Raw genomic sequence first — 13,406 nt, 5'->3', positions numbered from 1 at the left:
GCATATATGTATCACGCTGCCTCTTCATGCTAGCCGGCATTTAGGCCTCTCAGAATCGGCCACCTTTTAAAAAGTCGCGGTTTTCAGTCCGTTCCCCGTGCCTTATAGCGTTAAACGTATTCTATCTACTTTTATCTGTAATTCATTTCTTACATCTATCTCCACCTTGAGCTGTAAAATGATTGACTGACAACAGGGGATTTTGCTTGAATTTGAGTGCGTTGGTTTTACTTGGGTTAGTAAATGTAATAAAATGCAGGGTCCATGCAGCTGCTATGGCGGGGGCGGGCAACTTCTCCGGTCGACAGGCCGGATATGGGAAAATGAAACACACGGCGGGCCGGATTACATAGTATATACAATAATGGCGTATTTATCCATATATATAAGGAATAAATCGTATTTAATGTGAACATAGTTTAAAGCATAAACACCAAAACAGTAGCCTATTTAATGAATCTATTAACAGTAGCTCTTGAAGTCAATCGGACACTTGTGGCCGGTCAGAGTTGTCAGCAAAGTCTGGCTGCATGTAGTATGTAGAAACCCTTAGTAAAGACTGCATCAGTTATATCAGAACGTAGCCTTGTCTCGTTAATGTTCACGGTCGAAAATATATGTATACCCGAACAGAGCAAGAAATTTCATGTCCATCTTTCCCAGGTTGGCAGCCGCGCAATTTGGTGACGGAAATACTGGGACGCGTTATGTACATAGTCAAAACAGATCATGAATATTGGAGGAGGCATAAAAACCAACTCCAACCACGCTTGATTTCAGCTGGCCATAATAATACAGCCAAACAGGAAATTGCGGAGCCTCGGCAATCACAAGCTGCTGAGCAACCATTGGTTCGTAATAGGGCACAACATCCTGCAGCTAGTCCTGCTCGTACGTCGGGTAGACGTTACCCCGTTAGAAATAGTAAACAAACTGATTTCTATCGGCCAACGTGAATCACCTTGTACCCTTTTACTTACAGGGGAGGACTGTTATGTTCGAGTATATACGTTGGTATCGTTTCACTCTATTTGGTATAGAAATATAGGACTAGTAATTAGCGCCAATCATTATTTCCTCGTGTGCCTCGCGTTGTATTTATACCCTGTGCTCTGTCATTGACTGATATTTCGTTTATCTGTACTTTGGATCGTGTCGCTGCCTTGAAGTTATTCTGCTGATATGTACTGATTTCATATTGCAACCTCGTCGTATGAGTTATTGTTCAAACAAGATCAAGAACATAACAGTCTGGCGTTCTGGGTCATTTTTGAGCAAACTAAGTGTGACAGCCCACCTATTATGGGTGTATGTGATGATGGTTAGTTACTATTGTAATGGTACTGTTATTTCTAGGGCCGCCAAGTGTCTAGCTTCGACTACGTTAAATGGACACTTGGTGGACCCATGACAATGCATGCTCTCTTCTGGGCTGAACTGGCTGCCGTGAGGACGCGGAAATAAAGATATAGAAAAGAAGCTCGTATCCAATACATTATGGCAAACTCGAATGTTGATTACTGGACTGCTAGACAAATGTCGCAACAACAGGACCAGACCTTGCATGCAAACAACTTGCAAACCGCTACCACACACACAAACACTCCGCATGAGAATATATATCAGAACCCCCTCTCCTACCCGCCGTTACCGCAATACCCTTCCTTGCACCAAACCAACAATAACCCGATCAGTGAACGGCCTGGAACAGACCCCAATCTCATCTCGGCGTCCAACAAACAGATCACTATTACAACGGAAACATTTTTCACGTTCATAGCTGAAGTGATGAAAAACACTCTACTGGCTTTCTCTGAACAAAAGGAAATAAACATTGAAGAAATAGTCAGAAAGTCGGCTGGAGATAAACTTGGTTTTACGGTTTTTGGTGCTGAATCAAACTCTAGGAATAGTCAGACATCCAACCCCAATGATAAACCTGCAACGGAAGCGGAAAATGCAGCCAGTAGACGTCGATTAAGAATGACCTCATCAAAAAATCGCACCGGTCCGAGCCAAAGTAACACTATCGATACAAATGCATCAACCGCAGAATATAGAAATCCATTGATGAATGCTCCTGAGGCGAGCAATAACCGCGATCGTACGGAAGCATTGACCTCGCAAAGTCCGCAACACTCCAACGATGCTATGGACCTGACTTATGGTACACCTTCAAACCCCTAATTATATGTCAATGGAACTGTCGTGGAGTATACAGGAAAATAAATGAACTGAAGCAATACATAGAGAGCCTAGAAAAACTACCTGACATCATAGCATTACAAGAAACGCATCTGATTAGTAAATATAACCCACGATTTTCCCAATACACGTTAATAAGAAAAGACAGAGACATTCACGGTGGAGGGGTGTGTATGTTTATTAAGAACAGCATTCCGTTTTGCGAAGTATCGTTGCCTGCAGTCCAGCCGATAGAAGCACAGGCAATAAAAATAGCCGATACAATCGTCATGAATGTAGCCTATATATTCCGCCTAACAGAAGATTATCCCGTTCCCAGTGCATCCGATGTTTCCAAATATGTGATAACAAATCCATAGTGGTTGGGGATCTCAACGCACATCACCCAATGTGGGGAAGTCGAAATATGAATACAACAGGCAGGCATATTTATCATGTCATTCAAAACATGGACCTCGTGGTTACTAACACAACCCAGCCAACCAGACTCGATATCTCTCATACAAACACTGGAAGAATGACGCTATTAGATCTGGTGCTGGTCTCAAATGATATTGCCCATCGTGCAACAACGAAGGTTACGGACAGACTTTTGGGAAGTGACCATTTCGTCGTTATCACAGAAATTGACGTACCGCACCAGACCATACAGACACATTTTCCCTCGTGGTCTCTCCGTCGTGCCGATTGGGCAGGGTTTCAAGCGACATGCCAACGGAAATTCAACAAATCGATGCATCCGATACGTCAGCCGTTGAAAAGATATCAAAGGCAATCATTGAAGCGGCCTCTACAACGATACCAGTCACCAAGCCCTCGTCGAAAACGATGGTCCCTTGGTGGAATGAGGAATGCGCAAAAGCTGTTCGACTTAAACGAGCAGCCTTCAAGAAAATGAGAAGAACTTTCAACATGGATGACATCATACTTTTCAAGCAAAGAAGATCAGCCGCAAGAAAATGTATTTTGTCTGCGAAACGATCACATTGGAGGTTTTTCTGCAATTCATTAGATAACAACACTAAGCTTGCGAATGTCTGGAGATGCATTAAGGCAATGTCTGGAGATACAACATCAGATTCGTGTTATTAAAACTGATGACCACATCGAACTGACAGATCAGACAGACAAGGCCAACGAACTAGGCAGAACATTTTCTGCAAAAAGCAGTAATAGTAATCTGACCGAAGAAGAGAAGGCGTGCAAAATGAATCTCGGATCAGAATTAGACGGCATACCATATCACCGGCCTCTTGAAGAAATGGGCATTAACCGACCGTTCACGTTGAATGAACTCACTACTATTCTAAAAAAAAGACGGAATACATCACCTGGCTATGACAGAATATGCTACAAGATGATATCGACGCTTCCAGATGACTGTCTAGGCACACTACTCGAAGCCTTGAACAAATTGTGGATGAGGGGTCACTGTCCAGAAGCATGGAAGCATGCCATCGTCATCCCAATACTCAAACCGGGGAAACCACCAGAAAAATCTCAGTCATACAGACCTGTATCCCTAACGAGCAATCTGTGCAAGATAATGGAGCGCATGATCGCCAACCGATTACAATGGTGGCTAGAAACAAATAACATTATGCATGTGTCTCAAAGCGGTTTTTGCAGAGGTAGATCGACCAGACATAGTATATTGTCGTTGCACGATGACGTGTACAAATCGATTTGGAACAGGACAACGGTTGCCGCAGTTTTTCTAGATCTCGAGAAGGTTTACGATCGCGTCTGGCGAGAATCGCTTATAATCAAATTACGTAAGATCGGGTTGTCGGGAAATATCTTCCAGTGGATATGCTCTTTCCTATCAGACCGCACCTTCCAAGTGCGTATTGGATCAATCCTTTCAAATACATTTGTCCTCGATAATGGAACGCCACAAGGCAGTGTACTGAGTCCATTACTTTTTTCGATACTGATAAATGACCTTCCCGGGAATATTGCGTCCAACATTAATCTATATGCGGATGACGCTTGCGTATGGGAGTCTGGACTACAGATTCCTAGTATTTTGAACACGCTACAATCCTCGTTAACTGAAATATCTGTTTGGTGCCAAAAATGGGGCCTTAGAGTGAATGTTAACAAATCCGCGGCTATCATTTTTACCAGACGGCGTAAGGTGCCGGAAGTGTGTCTAACAATCGATAACGCGACTCTACCAGTACACAAGGAACACAAATATCTAGGTATTACTTTTGACTCTCGACTCAGCTACAAAACACATTCGCGTTTGGTAACAGAACGTTGCGCAAAACGACTAAACGTCTTGCGAGTATTGTGCGGGACGACGTGGGGTGCCTCAACGTCATGCCTGCTTACATTGTATAGAGCTTTAATACGTCCACTCATAGAGTATGGTTTCGAAGCATATTTGATGTCAACAAAGTCCGTGGCACAGGGTATCCAGAAGATACAAAATGCAGCTCTTAGGATATGCACGGGAGCTATGGCTTCGACACCCGTATACGCGCTTCAGCATTCGTGTGACGAAGCACCAATACATTTAAGACATTACCAGGCATGCATGAATTTCCGCGCATCAATACAGTCGCAAAATAACAACCCTTGTGAAGCCCTGGTCGAATACGCCTGGCAAGAAATCTTCCCAGATTCTGAGAATTTTGTTACCTTTAACATGCTTACAGGAAACGGGCTCGTAGATCTCCACATTGAGAAAATAAGACCATCGACTATGGATCCTTGGGAAAATCCTGGATGTACTATAGACGTAGGTCTTTCACGGGAGATCAAGAAATCAGACCACCCGGAAATCATCAAACAAACTAGTGAAGAATATATATACGCAAACTACAGGGATAGATTACACGTCTATACTGACGGTTCAAAGACTGTAAATGGCTGTGGTGCCGGTTTTTATATTAAGTCATTCGAGTTTTCGCATAAATCCACCCTTAATGTCAGAATATCGATCCTAACAGCAGCATTAGTCGCTATAAACGAGAGTCTTAATTGGATAATTGATGTCGTGCGCCGAGGAACTATACAGACCTGCGGCATTGCAGTTTTATCAGATAGTTTGAGCGCCTTAACTATGCTCAAAACTCGTAAAACCAGTAATGCACGCGCTATAGTCGAGGATATTTTAATTTCGTGCAGATATCTTGATCGTGCTGGGATAAATATTACATTTATTTGGATTCCAGGTCACTGCGGGATTGGATTCAACGGTATAGCCGATAAACTCGCCAAGGAAGCGGCTACGCTTCCAATACAACGATCATCCAGTGACATCCCACTCTGCCTACAAGAGGCCAAAATAATTATCAAAGATATGACTCGCTAAAGATGGAAAAACGAATTTGAAACGAATGATTCAGACAATATCTACAAGCGAATTCACGCCGCACATGATATCTCGCAGCCACTGGGACTATCAAGAAGGGAAACAGCAATATTGTTACGGCTTCAGACTGGACATTGTAAACTCAACGGGCACTTACATAAAATTGGATGTCACGACGATGGCCTTTGTGCAACATGTGGCGTTATAGAGACGGTTGAGCATTTCTTGTTTCAATGTTCTCGATATAGCTCACAGCGTAACTATTTTAAGGACATTGCACTACGAAATAATGTGCCCATAGACATTGTGTCACTTCTCGGCAACCCTTACACAATTTTGCCTGTGATCGATTATGTTTTCCTGACCGAGAGGCAACTATAATGCAGCAGTAGAATCTAGTACACATGCCTACAACACTTCGGTCTGGTGCACAAGGCCGTAGCTGCTAAGCACCATAACCACAATATACATACATACATGGGTCATATTCGCATAAAGGTTCAATGGGTCGAGTGTCGCGCCTCGTTAAATAATGCTAAAAATAGGGTCAAATTATTCATTGCTGATATCCAACTAGAAGTGATGCCACAATAACATTAACAATAAAAAATAGCCTACACCAAAATACTGATATTAATACTGAAAACTGAACTCAAGTTCAAAAACAAAATTGAATGTCACAAACCATCGAGCACTACCTTTACTGACACACAGCTTTGGCACATTTATCTAACGCAGTGGTTCGTAACCTTTACTAACGTGGGGAACAGTCGCGCTAAACTGCACGCCTTCACGGAGCACCAAATTTTCACTGACTCATAAAACGAAAAACAATGACAATCCACATTTATGACATCACTATGGACTACTGGTGCACCAAATAAAGCAACGACAGAGTATTAAAAGAACAAAATTAATGAAATATAACTTTCATTCAAAATAAAACACCTTAATGAATATTTATGGCAGATTAGTGCGACTTCTGCTCTTCCCTTCCATATACCAGCTCAGAAATGAGAGTGTCATGGTATTACCTTGTCTAAATGGAACCACGTGACACCAATTACCTAATTGCAAATGAGTTTATATGTATTGGAGATAGAATTTGCATTCCAGAAGGACGCGGTTTCGAATTCAAACCCCAACCTACCCAGCGTACGCCACTGCACACGACCTACCACCATAGCAGGCGCAATTCGACTACTAATCGGGCCTCATTACCAGTAACCAGTGATGGCAAACACGAACGTATTATCACTAGGGCAGTTTTTTGGTCATGTCAAAATAAGTCAACATTTTTGCAAAATTGTAGTCTTAGGTCAAAAATTTTTCAAAACTGTTTACAAAGTAAAAAATCTTTTGACCCCTGCATTTCGTTTGTGTCATAGAATATGAACTGTCGGTGAATTCATCCTTCGATATTTTACAGCCTGTAGCTTAATTTATTGGCCTACCGTTGTAGACGGCCCATTGTCTGCTTATTGTGAATCATAAACGGTCAAATGAAACAAATAGGTTGACATGGTGTTATGGTCAACGTACCGCAATATCATAACTGAAGCAAGACTGCGTGGGCATTGGTTCTTATATCAAGAAGTACATGATGAAAAATTGTGATGTAGACAACATTGTCAGAATAAAGCAACGCGGTGTGTCACCAGTAGCGTACGCACAACTTCATTGTTGTCAGCCAACAACTGCTGCTGTTGAACGTTCTTTCTCCGTTCTAGGCAAGCTACTTAGTAAGGACAGACACTTTCTACCCGAGAATGTAGGAAAGCATCTTTCGTCGTACTAAAACGAATTTTAATTATTTATTCTATAATGCGTCATGTAACTACTGAAATTATTCATAGGGCCAGATTTCGTTAAAATAAAAAAAATTCATGTTTGTTTTGGTGGTATTCATGGTGCTTGTCGACTACAATGGTTATTTACACCAGACCGATATCCTTCATTTTTATTCCGTAACTGCCGACTTATAGCACGGCCACTCATCGGCTTTTTGTAAGACACCGATTACGAGGATGAGGTGGCGAGGCGGCGCTTAGATAAACCTCCTACACTTAGGTTTAGGAATTCTGAAGTCGACCTCGGGCGGACTAGAACCCGCACCTATTGTTGTTGCAGCCACGGATTATACCACTGCGCTATCTCGCCACACTGCTCGAACTGCTGACAAAGTTTGCGCGCAGAGAAAAATGTGCGCCGCACCCACAAAATCCACCTGTGATTCGAAAGAAAATTATCAGACGAAGCGACACCATCCCTTTTTGCAGAAAATGTATCAAAATGCGGTAACAAAATCTCAAGTCCGTCGCTGCAAACATCAGAGTTTCGCGAAATTCGGGAAATCGGGAGTTGCATCAGGGTGACGACCCATTTGTGTTTTTTCTTGTTTTTGTTCAAGGGACTGCGCAGTGAGTCGGTGATACCGTGCAGACTCGTGAAAAATAAAAAGGAAACATTGCCCCACTGAACCCCAGATGTTCCGTGGAAAACCGGTAAAAAAACACTGGTCTAACGCATGCAATTATTGGACAAAAAGACTATAAGTTTGCCGGAAACAAACGTCATGCATCACCCAAAGTCACATTCACAAATACTGTATATCCCCATGGAATAAATGATAAAAGGAGGCGGGTGTTAATAATAAAAGTTTGAGAAAGCTTTCAAAACAGAAACCATAGGTTTGTTGCAGTACATGTACTACAGTGCTACGAACTAATTGATGTTGGCGACAAACAACACCAAGCAAAATATCTCAGATAGACACAAGACTACGCCGGGAACTCAAACTGAATGCAACTAATCCATACTTTTCAGGTAGCATGTCGGGTGGGTGTCCGACTTCGAAGACTACTTCAAGTCATTTCTACACCATCCCATCTTGCGCTGTATCGCAGTCTTGTTGTGTATTGAAATGATAAAAACTCTAGCAATCAATTGAATTGAATTGCATCATCGCCACACAATATCGTAGCAAGGTAGAGGAAGGAGCCCTCTACCTGTAATAAATTTTCTTGAATGTATTACCAAGGGCTATAAAATCATGAAAAATGAAGGTGAAAGACCTTTCGGAGTCATTAGTAGGCAATATCTTCCATATGACTCAATGTAGCCTAATACTCCCAGTAAAACCTGCAGTTTGCGGTAATCTGCTAACATAAATATATGATCTCATATTCGTGCCCGCTATATAAAGCGATAATTGTGAACCCCGTATCTAAAGGTATTCACTATGCTGATCACGCATGGTGCATATATGTATCACGTTACCGATTCATGCCAGCCGGCATTTAGGCCGTTTGGAATCGGACCACTTACTAAAATTCGTGGTTTTCAGTTCGTTCCCCGTGCCTTATAGCGTTAAACGTATTCTATCTACTTTTATCTGTAATTCATTTCTTGCATCTATCTTCACCTTGAGCTGTAAAATGATTGACTGACAACAAAGGATTTTGCTTGAATATGAGTGCGTCGGTTTTACTTGGGTTAGTAAATGTAATCGAATGCAGGATTCATGCAGCTGCTATGGGATCCGGTGGCGCAAAACCGAATTTACGAAAGTATATTGAGTTTACTGCGCCATATTTACATATTGCACGCGGCCTCACCAATCCTGAAACCAACTTAAGACTGATCATCATTACCAATAACGGAAAATTGTTGCACAACTGGAAAAAATTACTTACACCGTGTATTTATAATGGTTTTATATGCTGTGAAGGACTGTGAATTAAGACAACATGAGAAGCTCTCGCGTACAACTAGTGGCGTGCATGTCACAGAAGAAGAACCACCGCCCCTATACTATGAATATTATAGATATATGGATCATGTAAAATTACGAGTATGCTCATGCTCACAAATGTTAGGAACGGCTTCGCAACAATGCAATGATCACTCATAGCCGCTCATCGCCATGAGAGTATAATGTCGAATATGAAACCTAGTGCCGAAACGCATCGTATGTATATCAATACGCACATAAATATATGGATAAAACTTCCTCCAGGCTATCAACATTACTCAACGACAATCTTCATTTTCAATTTAGTCTATATGCAATGGAATCGAGGGTTTGTCTAACTAACTAAATAGTGGTATTCAAGTGAAAGCATGAAATGATGCATCCGCGGATAGTGTAGCAGCTGCCACATAATACCATTAGGCCTACCATCCGCTCAGCTTCTCATCATTCTTTATATTATTCTCGAATGGGGTATCAACATCATATCATGAAGATCAATATACATTCGAATGGAGAGGTTGCTATAATCAAAACTTATGGTAATGGAATGCCATGGCAATCATCGGAAGTTCTGTTGTTGACAAAATCCAGTCTCATAATGTAAAATAATAATTAACGAAGAGGCCGGATACGGCAGTGATGGAGTAATTCGAGGTGGAGTTCGTTCCATTACGAAAAGTATATGAAGAACTTGACATTTCAAACACTCCACATCGATCGAGAGCTACGATAGCACTGGGACGATACCAAAGTAAGACTGGATTGCGAATTCCATACTCCTACATTGCCATATTAACATTCATTTCATCTTCTGCAGATTTAACATGCAGCTGAGAACCACTCTGATACTTCTTGTCGTAATCGGGCTTATCCTGCAAGGTGAGGCCTGGTTCTGGGCCAGGCGCCGCCGCTATTATGCCAGAAGGAGGAGGTACGTCGCCAGTAGAAGGCGTTATGGCGATGAAGAACGCGTGTATTACGATATGGATGAGGACGAAGCCAAAGGATACTATGACGACACCAAAGAAAAACGACATAGCAAAAAGTCATCAACAGCAGGGTCATCAGGTTAAAGGTTACTACGAGCAGGAGGTATAAGCGAGTATTGTTTTTAATGGCACTGGTATATCTTTTGCGATCAACGTGCCATCTCATTTTGTCGCTTGTCCCTTTATGTTAACTTCTTCACTTTTCATTCAGTGTGCAATGTGCGTGCCTCCTCTTTACATCGCGTAGGTCGAGATGCGTGTCTGATCTGAAAAGATGCTCCAAGTTGCTTCGACACCTTCCTATCTTTTCAATGTATCGCAGTCTTGTGATGTTTTGAAACGATAAAAATGTTATTAATAAACTGTACTAAACCGAACTCAAACCACCTCGTAAATGACATGTCTCTTTTATACTGCTTCTGACATCCTGTTTGCATTTGCACAAACCAGTCCATTGCTGTTTCCATTATTAGGTAAGTTTCTGTAACAGATCACGCTTTATGAAGATTCAGCAACTGATTGTAACGTGAACCAGAAAGACGAATACACACGCGTACCTGTCAAGGACAGGATTATTCAGCGCTTAGACATATAAATATCGAAGATGCGTCTATCATTTTATGCGAAGGTTTCATCACCGACCCTCTTTCTGCGAGTGAGTGCAGGCGCGAAGTCACATGTTGGGCGACACGTTCTCTCATAATTGTGAATATAGTCGGACTCAATTCAGTAAATTTGGCAGATTTTTATTTTTCAGGGGGTACTAGTAGCAAGAGGTTAAGTGACAATAAATCGCGCGAAGTGCTTAGAAAAATAGATCTAGACGAAATATTATATTTAATGGTCATAAAGAAGATCTTCGAAAAATGTGGCTGACCCCTGGCTACGTCAATGCGCCGGAACTACATCCAAAGTTCCGCGGTCAGGATATTCAGAATTTTCGGCTGTCTTTTTAAGCTCACAATAAAATATTAATAAAAAAGCATATTGCCGTTGCCATATACTGATAGGCGGTAGGTGGAATTCATTGCTTGAAACGATACTAATGACAAAATGAGAAATGTTTGGCACGCCAGCTTAGTCATATTTTACATCGGCCTTTACATCGGCATAAGAAAGGTTGACGGCCAATGCCCTAGGGCAGGGGTCACCAACACGCGGCCCGCGAGGTCACATTTTGAGTCCTGCGACCTGATTTAAATTTCGGCAGAACGCTTAGTAAAGCATTTAGAAATGCTGAAATTTATTTCAGTTTTAACATATCGCTGATGTTGTTCAAAGTAAGATATTGTCCTGTGCCCAATATCACTATTCCTCACTAGCTGACATGGCTTCGGCGACGGTAATATCATTCCATGAAGGAATAATTTTCCGACATGAATGGGCATATTGCCTTGACGTGGAATGGCCCACCACTGCCAAGACCGAGACGCTTAGAAAACGATTTATCATTTCTTCAGTTCAGGGGTGGCCAAACTGTGGCAGTGGATGGAAAATTATGCGGCCGTCGACACTTAATTAAAGTAGGATGTATTGGCGGACCTCAATATGCAGATTGAATACGAATTGACTCCCTAATCAATGAGAGATTACAATTATTCTTGAAATTTTCTTCGCGCCAGGCGCTGTTCGATGCGAGTTTATTTCCAATTTTAATATGATATAGTGTTCCTTGTAATCTGAGCCCCAAAGTACAGATGCGAACAGCAGAGGCAAACCGCAGAGGCATACAGCAGCGCCCCATAAAGAAATACTAATTTGTTGTGGAGTGATGGAAATGTGAAGCCTGTTATACAGTTTTCGGAAAGGGGAGATTTCCACCTATAAAACACGCCTGTACTTCATCACGGCTTCTTCCGGCCTAATTGCGCTACTAATATACTTTATAAGGCGGCATGATGCCAGCAGAATAAATTCCATTGATTATCATGACATATGGTTAGTTATAAGTTTTGATTATAGGAAACCCTCCATCCGAACATATATTGATCTTGTTGATAAAAGAATGATGTGAAGCGAACCGTATGGCATTGACATTACTGTGGCAGCTTCTACATCATCACCGGATACATCATTTTGCTACTTTTACTCGAATATAGTAGTTTAATATTCAAGTCCTCGAAGTCTTAGCACATAGTCTAAATCAGTGATTCTTAACCTTGCCTCCAGCGCCCCCCAAGGGGCGCTGGCGATTTTGAAGGGGGCGGAAACGCTCAGGGAGCGAAATGGGGGGCGCTGGGCTCAGTGGGGCGGTATGGGGGGCGCTGGAGAAAAATGGCTTCGCAGTAGATGATGTGGTGGTAGAACATATCCTTAATGAGTATTCAGAGCAAATTAACACCGAAAACTTCGTTATATATAGCCTACAAAAGACAGGTTTAATTGTCCATGGGCGCCTAAATGACTGGCACCGAATGTTCCTGTCTTTGCAATATGAGCCCCAGAAGAGGAATTCCATCTGGCGGGGAAAAATTATATGCCAGTGAAGAAATACCAATTTGAATTCTTGTGCGTCTTTTAGTTTGGTACGATTGGGCGACTGGGATATCTAAGACTAGATATTCCTGTTGGGCGATTCTATATTTTTTGATATAACAGACAGGGGTCACGAAATAACATCATGCAACGAAGTCATACCAACGGGTTCGCCCGCCCGAATATGTTTAATTATTAGTTACGGGCACTACAGTTTCCAAGACACCTCACAATGTTCGCTCTACGTTTTGATGAGTCTGCGCACACTGAACAACTCACTTCTCAGACCATTGGAAAACAGTGCGTAACGACTAAAAAAAGGTCATAACTTCGGATTTGTTGTGCGCAACATAGATTTTCTGTGCGCAGAGACCGTGTCAGCACTGCGCACGTGCGCAGCATAGAGGGAACATTGCACCTCATTCAGCTCTACCGGTAAATCTGGCAACGTGAGCAGAGATGATAAGGATTTGAGAGCAATATATATATGCAATTCCCGATCTTACTGACCGATTTTATCATGAATTATCGAAAGTTTTCGCGCTTCGCATTGGCTCGCTAAACAGTACAGCTAATTTCGTGGCAAAAGCGAACAACGCGATGGGGGGCGGTCGGTCCATCACCATATGGGAGCCCAAGACCCAAGTTTTTTCGGCGG

The 13,406-nt window shown here is 42.1% G+C and overlaps 1 protein-coding gene across 1 annotated transcript in view; it reads left to right on the top strand.

The window, feature by feature from the left end:
* Nucleotides 1-10,589, top strand: part of LOC145435547 (uncharacterized) — a 58,215-nt gene extending 47,626 nt beyond the window's left edge. The window contains exon 2 of the mRNA XM_080312812.1: nt 10,102-10,589. Coding sequence (XP_080168938.1) covers nt 10,102-10,357 — 256 coding nt within the window. The 3' untranslated portion in view covers nt 10,358-10,589. The remainder of the gene's footprint in view (nt 1-10,101) is intronic.
* The last annotated feature ends 2,817 nt before the right edge of the window (nt 10,590-13,406 follow it).

This window comes from Botryllus schlosseri, chromosome 3 (assembly GCF_051294905.1).
Source record: "Botryllus schlosseri isolate E-star chromosome 3, Bs_hap1, whole genome shotgun sequence".
Lineage (NCBI taxonomy): Eukaryota > Metazoa > Chordata > Ascidiacea > Stolidobranchia > Styelidae > Botryllus > Botryllus schlosseri.
The sequence above is the reverse complement of the archived record's forward strand: the minus strand, read 5'-3'. Positions and strand labels throughout refer to the sequence as shown.